Here is a 26,085-nt window from a genome sequence, read left to right on the forward strand (position 1 = left end):
AGACATGCTTTGGTAATTGAGGCAATTAATCAGCAGTACTCTTTAGTTTGAAAAGTTAATGTGGCCCGTTCAAAATATTTGAAAGAATCTCATGTAGATGAGAAAGAACATTTACTGTATATTCTTTTGCCACAGAAGGCAGAGTTGGTTCCAGTTACACAAAAGAGGATTTTGATAAAACATTAGGGAGAGCTTCCAAGGATATAAGCTGTTTTGATAGACTTCTTTGAAATGTTGCTAATGATAACATTTCTCATCAGCAGTAAGGTAAATCAGACAGGCTTTGGAGATCTTTTAAACTCTGTGATCCCCAAATATACCAGTTTTACAATGTTGAAGGGCTCTATGACCCATCCCTTTCTCAGAGAATCCATAAACTCTGTCCCTGTGGTCTGATTTATTTCTGAATGTTACACCTTGCCCAAGGATCATGAATGTTATTTCTAGATCCTCCACCAATTCCAATCTGTAGTCTCAGCTTAGCTCAAGGGAATGTCTGCATTATCTTAAAAAACAAACAAACAAAAAACACCCTACCTGGAGCAACCCTGGGTGGAGATCCAAGAAACCATTAAGTGGCCAAACCAGTTCTGGGAAAAGGAAATATCAAAGCAAAAAGATGACCTCCTACAATCCCAGCAGGGATCAATGAAGCTTTTCTGCTCTAAAAATATAGTCAGTAGGAGACCATCCAATTTCAAAACTAGGGCTAGGGATTTGGCTATTGACTGCACAGTTACAGTCAGCGGGAGGAATGGCCTGGAAAGCTATGTCTTTGGATTCATGGAGCTCTGTATTTCACTGATTCTATACCAGTGTATTCTACAGTCTTCTATACCAGCATGCTGGCTGGCTGGGGAATTCTGGGACATCTTAAAGTTGTTGAGGCTGAGAAACACTGTTCTATACTATTGACTCTATACTTCTGCAAAGTGGTAAAGTGTTAAAGCTTCAAATGGCAGGAGATAAGAACAATAATAACGAGAGGCCAGTAGGTTATGTAAGTGCCTATTCTGGGAGGGACTTCAGTTGGTCAATGACCAAAATAAAGGATGACCTGATCTGATCAGAAGGACTTAAATGGAAGAGGCTAGGAAAGGCTTTAATTATCAATAGCATATTGTTCATTAATACAGAATTTAATGTATGTATAGGGCTTTTGCTTCAATCGTATCCTCACAACCATCACTGTAAACCATCTCGTCATTCCATTCTTCAGCTAGTTATCTGGAAGTAAAGAAACAAAAAAACCCCACCCATCTCAGAAGGAGGCAGTAGCAAATACAAACCACTTTCATATTGTTGCAAAGAAATTGACATGGATGTATTCATAGGTGTCTAAACCGAGCCACAGTGATGCCAAAATAACGAAATATGCATGTTGCAAGCTCCACCATTTCATACTTGTGTCACAACATTGCAGAGAAGTTATATAAGTGGCAACGTTTGCATTGCAACGTACATTTTGTCCCTTGCCCCAGCCCCCAACTCCCACCCCATGGACACCTCTGGACACCTACAAGGATACTGTCTAGGCTTGAAGGAGACTCTCTTTTTTTTATTGCCATGGTCATTATCTCTGTCTTGTTTTGCTTGCTCAACAGTTTTGGCTTAGTTGTCATTGAGGTAAACAGCTCACCAAACCAAATGTCCTATTCAGAGAAAGCCATGGACATAATAAACAGGAAGCAGGACAATTTAACAGAAGGAGGCACCCACCTCGGGCAGCAGGAGTGGAAATCAGCAGTGAAATATTGGAGGACTGAGTGGTATGTGCTCCACCATCTGGGTGTCACCTTCTAAACTAGCCTGTTGCCCCCAGATATGCATCACCTGAAAGAAAGGTCCAAATTGGCGCTGCGGGTTAAACCGCTGAGCTGCTGAGCTTGCCGATCGAAAGGTCGGCGGTTCGAATCCGCGCGGCAGGGTGAGCTCCCGTTGCTAGTCCCAGCTCCTGCACACCAAGCAGTTCGAAAACATGTCCTTACGGACAACGCCGGCTCCAAGGCTTAGAAACGGAGATGAGCACCGCCCCCTAGAGTCGGACTCGACTGGACTTTACGTCAAGGGAAACCTTTACCTTTACTAATGGGAGGCACTTGTCCTTCACCTAAGGCAGCAAAGTATCTCAAGCCAGCTGATCTTGAGGAGGCTGAAATGGAGTGGAGGTTAATGGAAGACAGTAGGCAGGGACAGTATGTGTTCAGAGAAGTAGGAGGCAAGCCACTTGTGACATTCCAAATATTTCTGAACTACAAGTCCCAGAATCTCTCACATGTTCCTAAGACTGCTGAACCTCAGCAACATATGACAGTCCACACAAAAGGGTTAACAAACCATAATAGGTTTATGTAACATGCGACACTAAAATAAACAAACCATGTTATAGGTTAGTAGAATGGTCTCGTTCACACAGCATGATAAAAGATAATATGGTTTGGTTGGTTGGGACTTGGTCATTTTGTTTTCTAAGCCATCTTTTACAGCATGTTGTGAAAACACAGCCACTCTGATGCTAATAGGTAAAGGTAAAGGTTTCCCTTGACGTAAAGTCCAGTCGTGTCCGACTCTAGGGGGCGGTGCTCATCTCCGTTTCTAAGCCTTGGAGCCGGCGTTGTCATAGACACTTCCGGGTCATGTGGCCAGCATGACGACTCGGAACGCCGTTACCTTCCCGCCGAAGCGGTACCTATTGATCTACTCACATTTGCATGTTTTCGAACTGCTAGGTGAGCAGGAGCTGGGACGAGCAACGGGAGCTCACCCCGCCGCGCGGTTTCGAACCGCCGACCTTCCGATCGGCAGCTCAGCGGTTTAACCCGCAGCGCCACCGCGTCCCTATGATGCTAATAATAATAATAATAATAATAATAATAATAATAATAATAATATGATAATAATAAATCTGTCAGGAGCAATAGCAGCATAAGGAAGCAGCAAAACAAGCTTCTCCTGAACATGTTGTTGACCTTCCCATTATGTGAAGGAAACATATCTATATACAAGCTTTTCACATACTAGGCAATCTGCATTTTGGCTGAGCACTAGGTGGCAGCAATGAATTAGATTTTTCTGTATTGCTTTGCTGCTCTACAGCCTCATGTGGCGCATAGTGGTAGGCGGCAGTATTGCAAGCGAAACTCTCCCCGCGACCCGAGTTCAATCCCATCGGAAGCTGGATTCTCAGGTAGCCAGCTCAGGTCAACTCAGCCTTCCACCCTTCTGTGGTCGGTAAAATGAGCACCCAGCTTGCTTGCTGGGGAAGGTGACGACTGGGGAAGGCAATGGCAAACCACCCTGCTATAGTCTGCCAAGAAAACGTTGCGAAAGCGGCATCCCCCAAGAGGATCAAACATGACTCGGTGCTTGCACAGGGGACCTTTCACCTTTCACCTTTGCTGCTCTAGTGGCTGCCTGGAGTATTACAGCCCAGTTATAGTATACCTACAAATACAAGTTATAAATCAGTTTTTTAAAAAATAGAAATGAAAGTGGACTGCAGTCCTAAACAACTTAACTATTAACTTCCATCAAAATCAAGAGTATTTACATACAGTATATGCACTTAAGATAGAATTCTCATGAAAATACAAAATTATTTCCCCTTCAGAAATTTAACATCTAAGTTTGGGTTTGACTGAGTGTGTGGTGTGAATCCTAGGCCACCAAAGTATTGATATTGCTGTAGAACAAGTTGTCATAGATGTGGACAATAGATAAATAGATGCAAGGAATACTATCCCTATACTGTACACTTTCTCAACCATTATGGAACAATCATTCCTTGTTTATTATTTATGAGACTAGCACCTCCTTTATCTTTGGGCCCCAGAAACTTGTACCTTTTTTCTGTCGTCTTTGGGTTCTGACTGGAACTAATGTGGGGCTTCTTCTCATTGCTGAGTTGAAATGCTCTCCACCCATCCTGGGAAGCATACAAGAACTGAAGCATCATGAAATTGGCTGTCCTTGTTGCTGATCCTTATCCTGCCTCTGTTGCCTCTGTTTCAAGTCACTGACAGTCTTCCCTCCAAGGTAATAGCTGAGAAAGCTAACAGATGTTACATACCTTGAGGTTGCCCTTGGAGGGTTTGGGAATAATGCGGGAAGCACTACTTCAACATCAGTACATCCTTAAGGGTGACCTAAGCCTATCACACTAATTGGCTGAGGACAAGGCAAGGGCAATGTCCTGAAGACACAGCACAAAAAAGATGCTGCTAGGACATGTTTGGGCCATGGTGAGATGTGGGGGAGACTGTGTGGATGTTTTACAAAGATGTGTCCCCCTTTGACACAGGAAAGATATATTAAATAAAGTAAGGTGCCATTAGTCTGAAGTGGGGGTATCCACCTTACTCTCACTATCTGATGCAATGCAATTGTTTGGTTTATGAAACCCTTTGAAGAAACAAGTGCCACACTTCTGTCGGTCTGGCTTTATAAACAAAATGTAAGTGATAAAGACAGAGCCAGTTTGGTGTAGCGGTTAAGGCACCAGGCTAGAAAGCAGGAGACTGTGAGTTCTAGTTCCACCTTGGGCCAGTCACTCTCTCTCAGCCCTAGGAAGGAGGCAATGGCAAACCACGTCTGAAAAATCTTGCCAAGAAAACTACAGGGACTAGTCCAGGCAGTGTCCGAGAATCAGACACGATTGAATGGATTTTAAAAAAAGCAATAAAGGCAGATCAGGAGAAATTAAGAGATAAAAGCAGCAGAAAACCAAATTCTTGAAAGGTTAAGAATTAATTCAAAGGTGTAAGGCATGATTTAAAAGATAATGCATAAAACATATGTACTGATGCAGTCTGACAGCCAGTATAGTGTAGTGGTTAAGGTGTTCAACCAGCAGCAGAGAAACTCAGCTTGTAGACCACCATCAGCCGTGGAAGTTCACTGGGTAACATTGGACTAGTCAACCTTTTTCAGCCCATCCTACCTCACAGGATTGTTGTTATGGAGAAGAACAGGAGAAATGAGCACTGGTTATGCCATTTGAGCCCCTGAATGAAAGACAGGATATAAATCTAAATTAAAAGATTTTAATTATGTTAGATATAAATTGAATTAATTAATTGAGATATAAATCTACATTATTTAATTAATAATTAAAATCTGACTTTGGATCCCAAATTCATAAGATGATCAGGAAGGACTGGCTCAAAGCATCCTATTTCTCATTTCAAAGTATCTATGTATGTACAGTATATGTTGAGAACAGCAGTACAGAACAAGCATCTATTTTTAAAACTCACTGGGAGAGCCACAGTTTTGAAAAACCTGGCTTGGAAAAAAAAGAGCTAATTTTTGTATTAGTCTGTAGACATCTAGTATGGTTGGAATCGTGAGATTACGCAAGCCCAGTGATTCATAAAGGCTTCTGCCGCAAAAGCAACTTTTTTTCCTTTTTTCCTTTTTCTTTTCTTTTCTATTTTTCTATTTTTGTTTCCCCCCCCCTTTTTTTTTTGCTTATGCTAAAATACCTAGTTTTCCTGAAGTTAGGGAAATATAGTAGTAATCAATAAGGATGAATAGCCTGTGACTCCCATCCTGATTATCAAAAGGTCTCAAGTTCAGGTTTCTGGCACATGTGATCTTGGGAGAGAAGGAAAAGGAGAGGTAAACAAGGATGTTCGAGGGGGGAAAAGAAGTACAGTAGACTCTCAGTTAACCAGCACCCACTGGGATTGGTAGATGCCTGATAAATGTAGTTTCTGGTTGCTTGAGAGTTACTATTAAACCCTAATACCCACTAGATGACAGCAGAGAGACACAGATTTTTCTGCCGGCTGCTTGAGCGTGCCAGTTGCTTGAGTTCTGGTTAACTGCGAGTCTACTGTGCTAATCAGAAAGATAGCCAAAGGCGGGAAAAAGTGTGATGGAAAGTGAGAAGAGGGTGCCAGGAAGACATGGATCTACCCATGACTAGCTTTCGCTCCAACCACTGCTAGCTTCTACTGCTGGCTTTCGTTTTATCTGCTGTGGCTATAATAGATAACCAAGGGCACATGGCCCAGAACAGACACAAATGAAAATGACTGAGGAAGAGGAAGGTTTTCCTTCCTGGTCTTCAGAGCTTTCATCAGGCATTAGTACATTTAAAAAGAAAAGGAGTCTTTCAATATTCTCCTTTTTTTTTTTTTTTGCCACCCTGGAGGCCAGATATTAGGTAGAAAGGCAGAACAGAATGATCTGAAATAAAGAAAATGAAATTTTATCTCTCTTGGCAGGAAATCAAGGCCCGGACTCTAGCATTTCGGCAACAGCAGGCCATTTCAACAGAGGCTGGGTGCAACAAGGAGAATATCAAGAAGAACCGTTACAAAGACATCTTACCCTGTGAGTTAAAAATAATGGATGACTCCCTTCCTGAGGACAGCTTCCATCTGTAGCCTGGAGGAACAAAAATTCTGCCCTTTGGGGCAATCACTCTATGGACCAAAGCCGTGCTACCACATTCTCCTGCTCGGAGCCCTTCTCCCCAGGGATGGCTTGACTGGCACTCAGCTGCTCTTCTCCAGCGCTCTGTTCTCCAACTTTGCCCCTGGCAGATTTGGGTCCATTTCAGGGTGGCACAAGAGTTCTCAGGTCCATCAACCAGGAGCTTTGCAGCTCTGTAATCAGCTGTAACATGGTTATCTAAAAATCCACTGATAACTTGGGAAAAAAAAATAATGCAAAAGAGGATTTGCCACTGGAAGCAATGGGTAGGAGTGTTCCACCCCACCAACAATTAAATCTTGTCCCTAGCCACTGTTTTTGCATATGAAGCCACATCTCTGGGCTCTGCTTCGGTGTCACACTGATGCCTTTTTTTAGATATCACCAGGCTTCACTGTACAACACTAATGTGGTTCCTGAGTTTTGGAAGGCTGGGGACCTGATCTCTCTTTCAGAAACAGGATGTACCTAAAGAAAAAAAACCAAATATAAATATATTAGTCCATCAAGAAATTAAGCAGGGAATTAATCAGAAGTGTTACTTATTTAATTGTTTATTTGTTAATTTATATCCTGGCTTTCCTCTAGGGCAGTGTTACTCAACCTTGGCAGGTTTAAGATGTGTGGACTTCAACTCCCAGAATTCTGGGAGCATGCTGGCTAGGGAATTCTGGGAGTTGAAGTCCACACATCTTAAAGTTGCCAAGATTGAGAAACAGACACTCAAGGTGCTGTACATAGCATTCCCTCCTCCCATTTTTGCCCACAGTAACAATTCTGTGGGGTAGGGTGGGCTGAGAGAGAGGATTGGCCCAAAGTTACTAGTGAGCTTCCATGGCTCCCCAGTCCAAGTGCTACCTCTGAACCACTATGTCACACTGGCCTGAGAAGCAGCTGTCACAGGAGCATCCTTGGGGCCACAACTGTGAGATAGAACCCCACCCCTTTTTACACATGATTTCTTGAAAAAGGGAATGGCTTAAATTACTCAGCGGTGGCCTTATATTGACTTTTTTGACTGGAGGGAGAGTTCCATGATATGGGTGTCCAAAGCTAGCCACAATAGAGGAAAAAGGATAGATGCACAGCAACATCACAAGACAAACGCTGCAACTTTCATACTTGTGTCTACTGTTAGGAAGCAAGGACATAAGGGTGGAGTTTGCATCATGGTGTCTTGATGCATGTTTCATCACTTCTGTGCACATATACTCACAGATGCCTATAACTGTGCATTTAATTACACTGAAAATTCATGGGTATCAATTAATACAATGTAGCCTTCTCCAGCCTGGGTGCTTTCTGGGTATATGGACCAACTCCCAAAACTCTCAGCATTAACCATGCTGGCTTGGGTATTCTGGATGTTGAAGTCTACGCATCGGTAGGATCCTGGTTCATGGAAGATTAACCCAACTGATCCAGTGTATGAAACCTCAGGAAGAAAGCCACCCTTCTGAGCCATTCCCAGATCCCTTTTCTCCACTGTTTTCCTGGTCCCTATCTGTCTTTTCCATGGCACTAAGTTCTAATTGTGTATCTCTTACAGATGACCAAACCAGAGTTGTTGTGAATTTACTGGCAGAAGAATGCCAAGCAGATTACATCAATGCCAATTTCATTCAGGTAATAGATATTTTACAGCTGTTAAATAGCAGATCCCTAGAGCAAAATTTCCCAAACTTCTAAGAGCTGAGCAACTGGCATCTCATTGTTCAAAATTAAAACTGGAAGGCACAAGTTGGTCTTACATATTGTAGCCTATAAAATTTATTTGGGGAGAGCATAAGAATCGCTTGCTCTCAAAGAAGTCCCCATCTTCAGTAGTGTTTCTGCAAGAATCAAGGAACTGGATGGAATCTGTGACTGGAAGGAGACAACCTAGAACAGGGGGTCAGGCAGGGAAGCTAACCAGCACCCCTTCTCACAAGGACTGTTTTGCTGGGTCTTTGCTTTGGAAGGTATCCACACCCACTGCCTGAATGCCTCCATTTGAGGCAAATGAGAAGAGGCACAACTAGCACAATAAGTCATGCAGAGATACAACATGCAGCTTCTTCCAAATATAGATATTTTAGTCTTGCTTCTATGATTTCATTTTATTTTTTTCAAGATACACTTTCATTTTATTTTTTTCAAGATACACTTTAGAGAGCCACCCATATGGCTCTCTAAAGACTAGCAAATGTACAACTGCATAACTCAGGATAGATAGCTTTTTGGGTTGGCGGCATATTTGAAAACCTCAACCAACACTGAACATCAGTGATAGCTACAGTGACCATATTTTCTTGGAAAAAATAAAGAATGAATTTCAAAAAGGAGCAAATCTGAAAGGATAAGGATAAAATTTTTTAATTGTTTATAACTTTGCTTTACAAAGGAAAATTCAAGAGTAAAACCAAGAAAAACTTTACACAAAACACATATTCTAATAAAAATACCTAAATTCAGACAATATGTGTAAATTGATCTTAAAAAAACAATTCAATGTCCATATTTTTCACGTGAATGTGAAAGACTATGCCTTAAGTGGTACCATTTGCACAGTAATAGTTAAATGACCAAAATAAAGGACAAAAGTGAGTTTTTAAAAAATAAATAAATCTAAAAGACAGCTTTCTGAAATAAAGGACACTGTAGTGATAGATTTTCCAGCAAAACTGGGGTAGGATAGAGGGTAGCTGCTATTAAGTGATATTTGCCATTCTTGTCCTCCTCACAGGGTGTAGACAACAAGAGATGCTACATTGCTACTCAGGGGCCTCTTGCACATACAGTGCTTGATTTCTGGCGTATGATTTGGCAATACAAAGTGAAGGTAGGTTGTAGCACTGGATTGCAGAAGCAGCAACTGCACTCAGGGCAAAATCTTAGAGGGCAATTGGATTCCATAAGTTATAATTTTGCCCTTGGGGTCCTGGTAAAAGTGGCAGACCTCAGGGGGGGGGGGATGCTGCTGATAGAAATGAAGCCACTGAGAAACAGTGGGTACCCATATGGTCATCCATCCAAAAGTTTGCATGCTCAATACCACAGGATGTTGAATTGGAAAAAGGGAAATCCAGGGGGTTGAGTTATTCTGAGATGCCCACTTAATCTTAGAACTGAATTAGAATAGAATTGCCAAAGAGAGCATGGATGGCTGGGTGTCAGTATTTCTTACAAAAAACAATAGAGGATTTTATTTATATTTTATTTTATTTCATTTCATTTTATTTTATTTTATTGAGATAATGGCAAGATAAGACAAAACCTTGTCTCGTTTCCTCAAACCCAATATCATCCGATCACCTTTGAGAATTGCTCCAGAAAGGATCCTTCCAATCTGAGAGTCCTCCTTCCTTCACTATATCATTACAAAGGTGTGGGGGTTTTTTTTACAACATTTCCCTCTTTGCAGGTGATTGTCATGGCTTGCCGGGAAGTAGAAATGGGCAAGGTAAGAGCTCACGAGAGAGGAACAGTGTCAGGGAAGCAGGGAAGCTTCCCTCTGTCTCACTCCAGTCTTGCGGCTTGATGGGGGAAGTGTTGTCACCATCTCAGAATCTTAGCTAACATCCTTTCTTTCTTTTAAAAAAAAAATCAGAAAAAATGTGAACGTTACTGGCCTTCTTCAGAGGAAGCCTTGCATTTTGGACCCTTCTCTGTGGCACAGGTAAGGTGGTTATATTTGGGTATGCAACTCTAGGAGGAGGAATCCAAACCACTGCAAGCTATGTTGATTCTCAGTCTAGCAGAGACATCTGCACCATCCACCACACCTGGATTAAGGGCCAACATTTCTCATTCAGAAATTCTGGAAACGTAGTTAAGAATGTAAGAAATTGCCTGGTTAGATCAAGCCAAGTCCCCTAGTCTGGCATTCAGCCAGCCAGCTGGAAGTTCACAGGCAGGCCTTTAAAAAGGATGGCCATTCCTGGTTTGCTCACTGGAGCTTCAGGGCACATAGCCTTTGAACTCAGAACGTCTACAGGAAGCTCAACTTTATTGAGAGTACCTTGAACAACATCCAGAGCAGGAGACACTCCCTTGGCAGAGCTCACTGATGCATAGGCCTGTGTTGGGCTCTCCCACAGCAGAATGCTGAATCTTCAAATTGGCATTTAAATGTTCCCATGATGCTTTGTTCCCAGGGCATTGTGGGAAACTTAAAAATGGAAACTCAGTCCATAGCCACCTGTTGCTTCTGCGCCCTGCAGAAAGGAGATCCATTACATAGTACTTTGATAAGCCCCCCTTCAGATTTAAAGCCAGGCCTACGTTTAGCTAAAAGCTGTTGTTAAACCAACCCCCATGACTTGGTCTAATTCAGCGTTCCCAAACCTGCTGCCCTTTAGATGCATTGAACTACAGTCCCTGTTGTCTCCCAGTCAGCACAGCAAGTGACCTAATTCTTTCCAGACCTAAGTTAATTTATGACCATCCCATTTCTTATGTTGGTGAACTGAATGAGACATGTGCTACTGTTGAGCAGAGGATCAATTAGCTTGCTTGTATAACTTCCATGCAGATCTTTCACTGTTGCATCTCTGCTGTAGTTAGATAGCATAATTGAGTATAACTATCTGATCTGGGCCGCAGGAATCTCCGGTACTGTCAAAAATTACCGTTAGATGGCAGCAAAAAGATAAAGAAAATTCTCAACTCTTTCCTCTCTAGGGTTTATCTGAATTTTTGCAGCCCTATAACTGAGGGAATGGGGGATCTCAAAATTCAAATCTCACAATGATTTTGAGCCTGTTTTCTTGACTCTGCCTTAGGTCAAAGAGCAGGAACTCAACCCAGATGTCATTTTGCGGATACTTACCTTGACATTTCAGCAGGTGAGCTTCACATTTTATGGATTCATATCCAGTTCATCTCTTGAAACTACACTCCCCAAGGTTTGAGATCAGCTGTCTGCACTGCGCCAAAGAAAAAAGGGATGCTGAGAGAAACACACATGCATCCATTGTGCTTACACATACAAATCCTGATCAGACACACAGTCTGTCAAGGAAAACAAACCTGCTAACTCGGTTTTTTTCAATTTTTTTATTAAAACTTTTAAAAAAGAAAATAAAAGCTCATACAAACTAATATAAAGTAAAGAAGAAAAGAGAAAAAGAAATAAAGAGAAAGCAAAGAGTTCAAGAAAAGAAAAGAAGTTCAAGAAAAATAGAACAGAAAGAAAAAAGATACAAAGCAGTGGCTTCTGATATTCTTCACAGCTGTTATAATTATATTTTAACCTCTCTCTCTAAGGTTACATCATAATACTCTTCTTTCTATAATCTATCCTGTCTAATCATCAAAACCATAAATCACAATTTCATTTAAACCTGCTAACTTGTTCAAACAAACACACAAACATACAAAGCACAAATTTCATTTCACTTCCCATTGCCTCCTTTGACCTTGGAGGACACACTGCAACTCCTCCCATCTTATCTTTGTTTATTGTCTGGGTAGGTGAGCATTTTGCAAAACAAAGCATTGGGTTGCAGTCGCTCATCATTTTTATTTTCTAATAATGCTTATGAGCTGAGAAGCATTTTTGGAAATAAAGTTGACACTGGAGGTGGGCACTATGCTGTGCAAGTTGTTGTATGTAATATCTTTAATGCATTTTTTAAAGCCAGTTGGTCAGGGAGCTTTGTGGAAGGCAAGGTTGATGTCTGTGGGCACACTGGAGCCCATGGGCTCCAAGTTGGGAACCCCAGTTGTAAAGAGGTCTTCCTAGAATTCCAGTTCGAAGTTTTGTGGTTGTATTTATGAGATTTGATATGTTTGTGAACCTGGTTTACATAATGTAAATGTAATGTAATAATATTTTCTCGCATGAAGGTGTTAAATGTGGTCTCTCCTCATTGGTTTGTAATACAAATGTAAGTGATTGCTTTTCCTATCTCAGGAAGAACGGGTGATTTCCCATTTCCAGTATGTGGCTTGGCCAGACCGAGGCATCCCAGACACTCACGGCTACTTCCTCAACATGATTGAGCAAATGAGAGTTAAGCAGGGTGAGGACACCGTACCCATCTGTGTGCATTGCAGGTAGGGGAGGATTTGGAGGCAAGGCCCTATAGAAAGACCGCATTGCTGATTCACTGAGTAAATTTAGCAATGGAAGATGAGAAAACAGGCTTTTTGAATGAATGAATGAATGAATGAATGAATGAATGAATGAATGAATGGATTAAAGGATGCAGAGAGTAGGAATAAATTGATAATTTGTGCACTGAAGATGTTAGCCCTTCAAGGCAGTCCAGACAAGAAGGACAATTATGAGTACTAACTCTATCTTTATTGTAAGGTTACATTAACACAGGGGTCCCCAAACTCTTCAACTCATCGATCACTTCATGAAGTTTCAGACTGTTCATCGACCCCCAAACATTTATTATATGAAAATAATTTAATAAATACTTTAATAGTAGTAGTAGTACTACTACTACTACTAACAATAATAATAATAATGCATAGTACCATCAACCTTTGGGGGTCAATACTGACCACTTTGGAGAACCCTGCATTAACAGAATCTTGCAGGACTGAAAGTATTTCTCCCCTCCTCTAGGGAGGGTCCCTTCTGACACTTCCCATACCCCCCCTCCTTCTGTGGACTGAGATATCTTTTACATGACAGTTGTCCAGTTTGTGGCTCTTCCTCCTGTCTCCCAAGGTCATTCCCACATACCATGACAGAAGGAGATATGTCATCAGCTTCCCCTAGGATATGTATTAGGGTTCCTTGAGTGATTTCTTCAGTAGTGACTTACAGCATCTTCATAGCATCACTCAGCCATTCTTCAGCCACTGAAGTGATATAAAGCCATCAACATTACTACTAGTATAGCACTATAATGGTTGGATTATTCTAAAAGATACTACTGTACAAATTGCTAGTGGGGGATTACATTGACCCTAAATAATGAGGAAATAGAGATAAATAATAAGATGGTCATATTTAGGGCAAAGGGGGGCAATTCACAGACCCCTTCTTGTGACCCCCAGAGTTCCCTAAGATTGCACCACCAACACTAAGATAGCAAGCAGGAACAGCAGATTGATTTTAGGTCTAAAACAACCAAATCTAAAACAAATGAGGCAAAAGTTGCCCAAACTTCCAGCCCACACCCTTCAGTGACATGAACACCTCAACACCATAGCTTTTAAATTAATTGCAAATAAAAATTCCACCCTAAGATGCAAAAGAATCCTACATCCTCATTTAGGGAGAAGATCCAGGCAGACTGTAAAGAGCTCCAGAAATATTGAATAAATATCTAAGAAACATTATTATTTGCATTGTAGGAACTGGCCCAATCACATTTGCAAGATCCCAGGTATTTTTTTTAATATATAGATCCCCTCTTACTATTTCCTTCTCCTCTTCCTTTCTCTATAGTGCTGGCTGTGGTCGGACAGGTGTGATCTGTACATTGGAATATGTACGGCAGCTGCTGCTTAAAGAGGTATTTGGAGCCTATTAGGTAAACTCATGAAAAAAAAGGTAGAGGAGTTGATTTCTTGGTGAACTGGGTCTGACTTTGGGTGCATGGCTTTGTATTTTTATTTCTGCCCTGTGTCTATGCTGATATGATATAAAGCCTTCCAGATGCCTTGGGCTATGACATTCATACTATCTACCAGCCTGGAGATATGGGAATTATAGTATAATATATCTGGAGAACATCAGCTTGGGGAAACCTGAGACTGCTGCAAAAACATTAAGGCATCACATATGAAGAGGAAGAACATGTTTGTTCAATAAAACATATGCCTGGAGCATCTGCACATATAGACCTTTAATATTGTTACCTGCACGCACCTCACTTCCAAGCAATGAGGCATTCCAGGGTGCCATCATTTATTCGGTGTTAATTTTCCCTCAGAAGAGGTCATAAAAGAGATTGGTGGCATTTTAGTCATATAAAGCATATTCCTACATAATGCTCAGCCATTTGGGAGAGGGCAGATATCAAAACTAAATCTGTATTCAAAACCTGGCAGTGCAAGGTGTGTTTTGGAAAGATTTCTAAGCTAACTAACTAACAGCTGGGAGGACAGGGTCTGCATCAGTTTGAAATGGCCAATAGCATCAGTCTTCTCTGCCCCCAAGGGGTCCCCTGACTGTGCCACTGTCAGAAGAGTCAGCAAAGCACATCACATTTTACACACTTTGGAACTGCTGCAGGTTACTGCCTGCTCAAGGATAAAACACTATTTAAACACTGAAAAGGATACGCATGAATTGAGCCTGTCTCATTCATGAGCTGAGACAGGCTAAAGCAGGAGGAGGATGGGAGGCCATGCTTGTACCCTGTTAGATGCAAATGGGGAAAGGTCCTATAGCCCCAACTCTTTTTCCTGAAGAATTGACTAAATGGGCTGGACGAAAGCTTAACCTTTGACTGGATTATGGTGTTCCCTATATATTTATTTCAAAGGGAACTTTCTTTCCCCATGCAAATAACAGGTGCAAACACAGAGTATAGGATTAAATACCCTTCAACTGTACCCAGAGGTCTCAGTCCAAATCAGAAGAAGATTGTGGTAAGTGGTGGCCCCATCTTTTCATCACCCATCATCACCAAGATACTTCTTGTTCTCAAGAAAACTTCCTGATTTGCTTGTCCTTCTTTTCATGCAGATAGCTTCTTATTAAGATACCCTCATAGCTGAAAGAGGACTATAATTGAAGGGAATAGTAAAATAGATTAGCATATGAATGCATATATGCAGATTACTTCTGTTGATGAGGCACAGTTGAGATCCGTATGGTTCCCACCGTGACGACATTCCCGGAAGCACTGAAAACTTAATTATTCTCCTAGGCCTTGAGGTAGGATGGTAGTGACACCATGTAAGATTTGGTTTTGTTTGACATGGCTTTTCTTTCACCGGACACACATCTCTTTGTTCTTATACTTTATCGTTCTAGCTTTTTATAGTTTAAAGGGCCCAGAGCCATTGAGAGCCAGGCATTTTTTAAAATTATGTATAAATTTATTTATAAATAAGTAAGTTGTTCTGTGAGGAGAAAGAGAGTGTATCTTCATTTGTCAGTCTTCCATTATTTTTCAGAGGATTTCTCCATATTTCAGCATTTTTGACATTGTCCTAGAAATGAGGAAGCAGAGGCCAGCTGCTGTTCAGACCCAGGTGAGTCCCATAGCCAGCTCAAGATATTTGAGTGACTGAGACAAAATACCATTGCTGCCCCTTCCTGCCTATATAGAAGCTGGCTTGACCAGTAGACAGATGGTATAGTCTACCAGAGCTGGGAGGAACAGATTAGCTTAGGGATTATGATGCAGGTATTGAAACTAATCTATGAACAAGCACAGTTAGTTATCTATTAAGATTTCAGTGGGACTAAATAATTACTTTCTACCTGAGTCCAAAGAAGCTGAATTCTGAAAATCCTTTACTCCAACCAATAATCAAAGCTAAAATAAATGCCCAGTGATAGGCCTGAAGGTGTGGATGATTAAATCCACTTTTTTCAATAGGCAATTTATGAACTGAGAACCTTGAAGAATGTCCCTGCTAAAGGAATTGTATGGTAACATATACATTTATTAAAATAATGAGAGAAATTGCAAGGGCATCCTTAGGGACACCACTGGGATGGGAGCTAATATTGCCTTCAGGGTCAGTTTTCTCATGCTGTCAACTGTGCCTGTTTTACTATATCTGACAAAACTCAATGGGAGCCCCTGAGAATTGGTGCCAAATATTTGTTTGCATGTAGGTCTACGATGTCTGAACTACACAAATCCACTTCATCACTAGATGGCAGCAAAGAGCTAGACTTTTTTGTATCTCCTTGCTGTCATCTAGTAGTGGCCTGGAGTTTGCAGCCTAGATATAATAGCCCTATCTGCATGAATAAACTATTTCTCTGCCTAAAAAAAAAAATTATAGGCTTCCCATTCATTTATGCCCCATATTTTTTTGGCAGGAACAGTATGAGTTTGTGTATCGTGCAGTCACTGAAATGTTCCGGGCTGCCCTGGCCTCTTCTTGCCCAAATTATGAAAATCTCGAAGAGGTAAGAGATGAGACCAAACAAGCTTTTTCCACGGTTTCCAGGCTTTTCTATGAAAACCGGTGTTCCCCTCAGGCCTGAAAGACATGAGGCATCTTTAATTTGTTGGAAAATACTGGGCATGGATATCCTGAGTACCTGCCCCATCCCTGTTTCTGACTTCAGCTGGAGCTGAGCAGCCTTAAAAGAAGTACTTTGATATACTCTGTTTAATGCAGGCAAAAATTAAGTCCGGTTGCTGTATTATTCATTGCATTTTATTTGTTTAGTATGAGATACGACGCTTTCTCCTTGTGAGGCTCAGGATTTAGATTTAAATTTCCCTCTCATCCCATTATATGATCATATTAATCCCCATAATGGTCTTTCATTCCCCAAATGTTTGCTCTGTCTTCTGAAGCTAAGCCCTTTGTATTTAGTGAGTTAATTCCTAGATCAGCATGCAAAGATGAAAAGATCCTGCTATCTTGTAGTTCAAGCAGGGGCTCCCATTTCATTGCTGCAGTGATGCTGAGAAAGGAAGATTTAGCCTCCCTCGTTACATTTTCCCTACCCAAAGGTGCTATTATCTCTCCAGGTAGTGGGGGAAATGTAGTTATCACCACTGTATAAGTAGTCATGCTGGCAGGATGGAAGAAGCCCTGAATAAGTTTCCCGTTAGAGACTCTAATCCAGGGTTTCTCAACCTTGGCAGCTTGAAGATGTGTGGACTTCAACTCTCAGAATGGCTGGGGAATTCTGGGAGTTGAAGTCCACACATCTTCAAGTTGCCAAGGTTGAGAAACACTGCTCTAACCCACCCTTGCCTCTCCCTACCCTGCCCCAATTGGTTGCTCTCTCTGTTTGAAAAGAAATAAAAATATTCTCCATCACCAGCAGCAAAAGAGCTGCAACGTCGTCTTCTCTTTTAACCTTCCACGAAACTTTTGCATCACGAAGAGGGTGGGCACAGCTGGCTGGAGCTTTGCTCAGCAGGAGCCTGTCTGTCCTGCTGTGAGATGTTTAAAAAGAGAGAGAGAAAAAAAGGTGGTCTGGTTGTTGCTGCCGTTCTTTGAGGGGCCCTGGCCTATGGGGTCTGCCCCTGTACCCACTGCACTTCAGCCAAAGTGCACTTCTGTGTGTTATTCTTTAGTTGTTAGATTTATCTCTTCTCTTCCTTTGGTGGCTTTCATGGCTGAGAATGGAGATGAACCGAGGCCTCTCTGGTCACAGTCTAACATCATAGCTAAGTCACAACTCTTCAGTGCATATAAAAATAACTTGAACAAACTATCAATCATCCTCATTTTTTGCTTTCATCTCCACAGTCATCAAAAGTTCCCCTTCCATGCCAACAAATGACTTCTGCTATCCATTTTGAGATTATTCCTTTCTCCAAAGGTTTCCCATGAAAACTTTATATTATGCAGTGCTCTGTAGCCCTGATGCCACATTTGATGTGAGGCTGGTAACTCTGCAGCTGAACGTTACCTCCTCTGGGCTTGTAGTGTGGAAAGGAATGAGAGGACATGCTGGTGCAGATGTGGCAGTTTGAGAGCCCAACTCTTCTCTCCACCACCACCCCCTCCATTTCCCTTTCTTATGACCGTATCTTGCAGCTGCGCAGGAAGGAAAGAGGTTTCTGATCAGCGAACTGAATCTTTTCTAGTTCCGTCTTCTTTTACCTTTTGAAAACTTTCTTCCAACCATCTATCTTGTTGGCTTGAAATCTGGGGACATTTCCACAAATGCTTGGCTCTCTTATAAGATAGAGCTCGCTGCTTCTGTCCTAGAAGAACTGCAGATCCAGTATTGCACATTCAGACAAAAGTTCTGTGCTATTACAGGAGCATGAATTATTTCTGAAGTTTTGTATGTGTCTCTGAAATGAATCATGGGAATTTGGCAGTGGTAACGTGGTCTTCTTTCTACCCCTTTTCTCATATGCCATTAGGTCCTATTTCCTGCCCTCCACAGGAACCCAAACTCAAGCATCCACTGGAATGGAAATCCACTTTGGAGCAGGATACAGCTCAGCTAGACCTATCTGCTGAAACTTCACCTATATAGGCTTTGATATTCTCATTCATGCTCCTGTCATTTTGGAATCCTCAGTTCCAGGGATATTTCAAGAATTAATTTATTAGACACCAGTCCTTTTCCTTCCTTTGGACTGTTCTATTGCAAAACTAAACGCAAGAAATATAGGGAGCCGCCCAGAGTTTGATATAAGATGGGCAGCTATACAAATGTTTTAAATAAATGAATAGTAAACAAAATACGGTATATGTTAACATTGAAAAGATTAATGTCCCTTAAGTTACATGCAGGCAGACTGGTGACCAAAATTTCTCTCCTAGTTCTGTTTGTTCTGCTTCTCCTAATACAGCCTAATACTTTACTATTCTATCTCAGTTTTATTTCTCTCCCAGTTATGTTTTGACTTTTGGTTTCAAAAAGCTAAGCCCGTAAGAAACAAACCGAGCTTTGATTGCACCACCACGTCCACGGCTGGTACCCCTGCATTAACTTATAAAAAGATTGAGCAAACAAAGCAACAGAGGAACAGAGAATGGGAGCAGATGTAAAACTTCTCCCATTAATCAACCATTCAATCAAAGTAATAGAAGCACTGTCACATGGCTGTCTATTGGTTCCAGTTTTCCAGGGCTTTGGGAGCATTGGGCCTGAATCTCAGGCTCGGCCAGGGAAAATGTGTTTCTACAACCTTTTGCTGCTTTCAGGCCCCGGCAACCCCCAAGACCGCTTAGGAACTCACTTTCTCCTCTCACTTTCTCCTCTCCCCTAGTCTCTCACTGGACAAGGACAGACACTTTAATTGTAGAATATTGGGAGTTGCTAGCAAGCCACTCACTTACTGGTTGGTATTTGGATGGGAGACCACTAGGAAATAACAGGGCTGTAGGGTAGATTGAGAAGTTGAAAAACATCCAGGAAGAAGGCAATGGCCAAACACTTCTGATGGTTGCTAGAAAATTACATGGATCTGGCCATGAAGTTAGTGTTGGCAGATTGCTAGGAAAGCCTTTGGCCCAGGAGAGATCAGAAAAGTCACACACCAGGCATTTCTATAAAAATAATTTTATTTACAGAAAGCAAAACATATTTAAAAGCTTCTGCATTCTTACAGGCTCTCAGTGAGAGCTGCTTAACTCTCTACATGCCTACACAGAAGGGAAACTGAAACTAAAACAAGTCCAGGCAAGTTCTTCCCCCCAGGTGCAAAAATTAACAACTGAAAAGGGGACAGTTAAATTCAACCTCTTCACCCGGCCAGAATGATTAGTTACCATAGTAACCTTAATCTGTAGTAGAAAACATTAACAGTTAGCAGGAGTAAAGCTCACCTTGAAGGAAACGTTACTCTTTTGTTTTACTGTTTTCTTTCATCGCTGCCACCTTTCATTATGAAAAAGAAATATCTTGATTGGAGCCAATAATTCAACATCCTTTTAAGATGGATTTTTCCAACAATACTTCTTATATCAATTCTGGGCTACAAAAGTGACAAAAATGAAATAGTAGGGTTTCCTTAGAACCATGACCTTTGAAAATAGTCTGCCAAGCTTTTGTTTGTGCATTCAGGGAAGGAGCTGTGCCCCCAGAGGGTTCACTGCCAAACAGCTTTGATAATTGTGAAGTTTTTCCTAATGTTCAGAGAGATTACTCCTCCAGAAAGGAACAGAATCACATCCATTGATACAAATCTAACAAATAAATAGTGCTTGGTTTCCAAAGTGAGCTCCTTTGCCTTGAAAAAGGACAAAGATAAGCATCTCAGGGTGAAGGGAGAAGTAAAGGGGGTGGCAGATACCATTCCTGTAAAATGCTGCTTTATAACTGGTGATGTTTTCATAGCGGCCATTTTGTGAACTGTTGAAGCTCCGGGGGCCACTTCAGAAGAGTGCCTGCAACATGTTTTCAAAATTCTAAGTGTGTCCACCAGCCCCAAAGGTTATCAGCATCAACAGTATCTGGCCCTTCCTGGAGTTGAGAGACCACTGTCTTCTTCAACACCTATCCTGTTGTGGAGTCCTTGGTGGTCTCTGAGCTTGGTGGTTTGCTTGCAGATGTTTCATTACCCAACTAGGGAGCATCATCAGTGCCAGTGAGAGTGGGGGTTGCTCCCTGTTTATATACAGTAGCTTGATCTGCCAGTGTTGGTGGGGGTGTGGTTCTCTCCTTGGTAGTTCCTTGATTAGGGTATTGTTTTCTGCTTGATTGTTTGTCTGGTATTTGTTGTTGTTGTTTATTCGTTTAGTTGCTTCCAACTCTTCGTGACTTCATGGACCAGCCCACGCCAGAGCTTCCTGTCGGTCGTCAACACCCCCAGCTCCCCCAGGGACGAATCCGTCACCTCTAGAATATCATCCATACACCTTGCGCTTGGTCGGCCCCTCTTCCTTTTGCCCTCCACTCTCCCTAGCATCAGCATCTTCTCCAGGGTGTCCTGTCTTCTCATTGTGTGGCCAAAGTATTTCAGTTTTGCCTTTAGTTTCATTCCCTCAAGTGAGCAGTCTGGCCTTATTTCCTGGACTATGGACTGGTTTGATCTTCTGGCAGTCCAAGGCACTCTCAGAATTTTCCTCCAACACCACAGTTCAAAAGCATCTATCTTCCTTCTCTCAGCCTTCCTTATGGTCCAGCTCTCGCAGCCATATGTTACTACGGGGAACACCATTGCTTTAACTATGTGGACCTTTCTTGTCAGTGTGATGTCTCTGCTCTTGACTGTTTTATTGAGATCTGTCATTGCTCTTCTCCCAAGGATTAAGCATCTTCTGATTTCCTGACTGCAGTCAGCATCTGCAGTAATCTTCGCACCTAGAAATACAAAGTCTTTCACTGCTTCTACATTTTCTCCCTCTATTTGCCAGTTATCAATCAAGCTGGTTGCCATAATCTTGGTTTTTTTGAGGTTTAGCTGCAAGCCAGCTTTTGCACTTTCTTCTTTCACCTTCATCATAAGGCTCCTCAGTTCCTCTTCGCTTTCAGCCATCAAAGTGGTATCATCTGCATATCTGAGATTGTTAATGTTTCTTCCAGCGATTTTAACTCCAGCCTTGGATTCCTCAAGCCCAGCATGTCGCATGATGTGTTCTGCGTACAAGTTGAATAGGTAGGGTGAGAGGATACAGCCCTGCCATACTCCTTTCCCAATCTTAAACCAGTCCGTTGTTCCATGGTCTGTTCTTACTGTTGCTACTTGGTCGTTGTACAGATTCCTCAGGAGGCAGACAAGATGACTTGGTATCCCCATACCACTAAGAACTTGCCACAATTTGTTATGGTCCACACAGTCAAAGGCTTTAGAATAGTCAATAAAACAGAAATAGATGTTTTTCTGAAACTCCCTGGCTTTTTCCATCATCCAGCGGATACTGGCAATTTGGTCCCTAGTTCCTCTGCCTTTTCTAAACCCAGCTTGTACATCTGGCAATTCTCGCTCCATGAATTGCTGAAGTCTACCTTGCAGAATCTTGAGCATTACCTTACTGGCATGTGAAATGAGTGCCACTGTTCGATAGTTTGAACATTCTTTAGTGTTTCCCTTTTTTGGTATGGGGATATAAGTTGATTTTTTCCAATCTGATGGCCATTCTTGTGTTTTCCAAATTTGCTAGCATATAGCATGCATTACCTTGACAGCATCATCTTGCAAGATTTTGAACAGTTCAGCTGGGATGCCATCGTCTCCTGCTGCCTTGTTATTAGCAATGCTTCTTAAGGCCCATTCAACCTCACTCTTCAGGATGTCTGGCTCTAGCTCACTGACCACACCGTCAAAGCTATCCCCCATATTGTTATCCTTCCTATACAGGTCTTCCGTATATTCTTGCCATCTTTTCTTGATCTCTTCTTCTTCTGTTAGGTCCTTGCCATCTTTGTTTTTGATCATACCCATTTTTGCCTGGAATTTACCTCCGATGTTTCTAATTTTCTGGAAGAGGTCTCTTGTCCTTCCTATTCTATTGTCTTCTTCCACTTGCGCGCATTGCTTGTTTAAAAATAATTCCTTATCTCTTCTGGCTAACCTCTGGAATTTTGCATTTAATTGGGCATATCTCCCCCTATCACTGTTGCCTTTTGCTTTCCTTCTTTCTTGGGCTACCTCTAGTGTCTCAGCAGACAGCCATTTTGCCTTCTTGGTTTTCTCTTTCTTTGGGATGTATTTTGTTGCCGCCTCCTGAACAATGCTGCCAACTTCTGTCCAGAGTTCTTCTGGGACCCTATCTACTAAGTCCAGTCCCTTAAATCTATTCTTCACCTCCACTGCACATTCCTTAGGAATATTAGTGAGCTCATATCTAGCTGATATGTGGGTCTCCCTAATCTCTTTAGTCTGATCTTAAATTGTGCAATAAGAAGTTCGTGATCTGAACTACAGTCAGCTCCAGGTCTTGTTTTTACTGACTGTATAGATGTCCACCACCTTTGGCTGCAAAGGATGTAGTCAATCTGATTTCGGTGTTGTCCATCTGGTGAAGGCCATGTATAAAGCCGTCTCTTAGGTTGTTGGAAGAGAGTGTTTGTCATGCAGTGAGTTGTCTTGGCAAAATTCTATCAGCCTATGTCCTGTTTCGTTTTGTCTGGTATTAATCCCTGCTTATGTGGGTGTTGGTTGCTGGAGAGGATGTGTTCTGGTCTTTTTGTTTCCTTCTTAGCTTTTTATTGTCTCTTTTGAATGGTGTGTAAATGTTGTTTACCTCTATGTGTCCGTTGATGGCTGACTTGTCTGAGTGCCAAGCTTCCAGGAATTCTCTAGTGTTTTCGGATTTAGCTTGGTCTAGGATGCTCAGTTTCCCAGTTGAAACTATGGTTGAGCCTGTCCATGTATTGTGAGATTAAGGAGTTCTCATCAGGTCTTCTGACAGCGAGTTGGTGTTTGTGGATGCGCTTTGCTAGTCTTCTGCCTGTCTGTCCTACATAGTGGCTGCTACAGTCCTTACACTGTACGTTGTAGATAACTCCTGTTTTTTCTTCTTGAGTTACTGGGTCTTATAGGACTGACAGGTTGGGAACCCATGAGAAAAGTCTCTCTAGAGCAATCAGTCAAACCAGAAAACTGGCAGGCTGACTAGAGTACCAGGCTAGAATCTGTTCCTGGATCTTAGGTACCATGGGCAGTGTGATGCTTTATTTTTGGCACAGTGACATTTTCAGTCTTGTGACAGGAGCCTTCAAGCATTTGGAGCTGGGAGGAACTTGCCAGAGAAGCTAAAAAGGGCCTTCCAGATGGTTTGACACCATGCTGGTGCATTAATGGAGTCATTTTCCAAAAGCATGGCAAATCCCTATGCTCAGGAAGAGGGAATTTTCCAAAAGCAACAAAACACCACAGGATAGGTTTTAATAATGCACAGTAATTCAAGACATAATTCTAGTTGTTCTTCTGTTCTCTCTCTAGCACAGGCAGGACTACTTCAGGGTTAATCTGGTTTATGGTAAATTTCCTGCTACAGGAAGTTCAGACAGCTGTCCTCATCTAAAACATTTTTCACTTCCCTTCTCCTCTGTTTTGCACAGAACCATCTTCCCCTTTATGACGACGCCCTCTCCCTCCGGCGACCGGCTGCTCCCTTGCTCAAGCGAAGCTCCATTCTCCGGTAAAGAGGGCTTAGGGTCAGTGCCTCGGCAGGGAGAGATGGTCAGCCCTAGAACAGCAGATCCTTTTTCGTAATGACCCCTCGCAGGGAAAGCCAAGGGGGTGCGAACACTGGGTAGTGTTAAGGAGGGGGTGAAAAGCCTTCTTAATACTACTGATGCATGCCTGTATGTGTGTGTCATATTTTAGATCGGTTGATTTAATAATTGCACCTGCATTGTTTTGTTGTTTTGCCCTGTAAATGTTTGTGCTGAGCTGTAAATCATCTTGGAGGTATGGAGGACAATAGCATCTTTTACTGGTGTGAGTAAATAAATAAATACATAAGTACTTTAACACAGCCATTGTAGTCAGGAAAGAAGCTGCGTATGAATGAAGAATAATGAAGGTATTTCTGGCCTCATCGCTGTTATAAGCATCAGGCCTGGGCATCTCAGAGAGGCATGAGAGGAAAATGTTCAGGTGGGGAGGAAAAGATCTGGGGACTGGATGTACCATGTACATTACAAGCCTATCTGTTTATAATTCTTTAGTTGAAGCAAACTTCACTAGGCTAGAACCCTGAAATCCTGATAGGTGGTATTTCATTTAGGCCTCTGTTTTTTCTGACCTAGGAGCATCTCAGTGCCTGCTGATCCAACACCAGCACCGCTTCCTGAACTGCCAAGAAAACTGGTCCAGAACATGGGCGATACTTATGCTGTTGTGAACAAACTCCGGCGAAGTGGAGTAGGAGCTACTCCTGTTTCTTCTGCCAGTGAGGACAAATCCACTGGAGACACACAGGTTTATACTGCGGTGAAGCCACGCAACAGCAACGTGGTTGACTTTCCATCAATAGACCCAAGTGCCTTTGTAGGAGTGCAGGCCAGCTACTCACTGCCCGGAAGCCCCGTACGCCAGTCATCTTCAAATACAGCCTGTGAATACACCCATCTTAGCCCATCTCTGCCAGGTGATGTGCGGGAATAGCTGTGGGTTTTGTAAAAGTGCAGCATTGTAGATTTTAGATTGGGTTTGTTCATTTTGCTAAGCCAAAGAATTCATACTTTCAGACACGTTCAGACATAGATTGCTTAACCAAAGTTTTTTTGGCTAAAGCACAATCACTATAAACCACTGTTTACAAATCATGATGCCGAAGTTCATATAACATGCTAGGAGCTAAATCCTTTTGGCTTACGATGTTTTAATTCAGCCAATATAAAGTCTGTTTGATTTTGGCTAAGGGTTTTGTATACGTATGTTTGTATGTGTGCACACACACTGCCTTAAGCAATAGCTAAATACATGTAATAGTAATAGGTACAATTTAAAAGCACAATTTAAAAGGAAAAGAAGAAAAAAATGCTCAGAAACTATGTGATTAGCAAAATAATTCTAGGAAATTTGACCTGATTAATCAAAACTCTTCTTTGCCTCTCTGCCTTAAAAAGATTAATACAAATGTTGACCAAAAAGTGCACATCCTCACTCCGTTGATGTAGTTCAGGTGTATTCCAATATTGTCCATTAATGACTTTGGCTCCACAAAATCCTCCCTCACCTGACTAGAGAATCCACAATTCTGTGGATTGATCAATTTTAAGTACTGAGTATATAGCCAAGAAGGACATGTAATCCTTGACAAGCAATAATCATTTAAAGTCATACTGACAATCCTTTAATTTTAAGGCCCAATTATGGCAATAATGGAACAAGTCCAAATCATACGAGTTAATGTTCGAGCAATGAATGGAATCTCCCAGCAAGGTGATTGTAACCAACCGTTCAGGGCTATATGTAATGTGAATCCAGCTCTTGTGATTAGAAAACCATCCTTAATGGTTCAGCCTATGGTTTTAACCCAGATAAAGTTGGATTGCTCAGTATACCATAGCTAAACAGGCCATGGGTTAACTTATTGTGTGAAGTCAGCTTTAATATTTATATAGCATTCAAAGCTCTTCATAAATGTTATCCTCTATCAGCCTTGTAAAGACTATATTTTACTGCAGAT

The 26,085-nt window shown here is 41.8% G+C and overlaps 1 protein-coding gene across 1 annotated transcript in view; it reads left to right on the forward strand.

The window, feature by feature from the left end:
• Positions 1 to 26,085, forward strand: part of PTPN18 (protein tyrosine phosphatase non-receptor type 18) — a 42,061-nt gene that overhangs the window by 9,571 nt on the left and 6,405 nt on the right. The window contains exons 2-13 of the mRNA XM_063294036.1: positions 6,231 to 6,339; positions 7,991 to 8,067; positions 9,167 to 9,262; positions 9,845 to 9,883; positions 10,031 to 10,099; positions 11,205 to 11,267; positions 12,338 to 12,480; positions 13,835 to 13,901; positions 15,514 to 15,591; positions 16,394 to 16,483; positions 24,008 to 24,087; positions 24,701 to 25,041. Coding sequence (XP_063150106.1) covers positions 6,231 to 6,339; positions 7,991 to 8,067; positions 9,167 to 9,262; positions 9,845 to 9,883; positions 10,031 to 10,099; positions 11,205 to 11,267; positions 12,338 to 12,480; positions 13,835 to 13,901; positions 15,514 to 15,591; positions 16,394 to 16,483; positions 24,008 to 24,087; positions 24,701 to 25,041 — 1,252 coding nt within the window. The remainder of the gene's footprint in view (positions 1 to 6,230; positions 6,340 to 7,990; positions 8,068 to 9,166; positions 9,263 to 9,844; positions 9,884 to 10,030; positions 10,100 to 11,204; positions 11,268 to 12,337; positions 12,481 to 13,834; positions 13,902 to 15,513; positions 15,592 to 16,393; positions 16,484 to 24,007; positions 24,088 to 24,700; positions 25,042 to 26,085) is intronic.

Source organism: Candoia aspera, chromosome 2 (genome assembly GCF_035149785.1).
Source record: "Candoia aspera isolate rCanAsp1 chromosome 2, rCanAsp1.hap2, whole genome shotgun sequence".
Classification (NCBI taxonomy): domain Eukaryota; kingdom Metazoa; phylum Chordata; class Lepidosauria; order Squamata; family Boidae; genus Candoia; species Candoia aspera.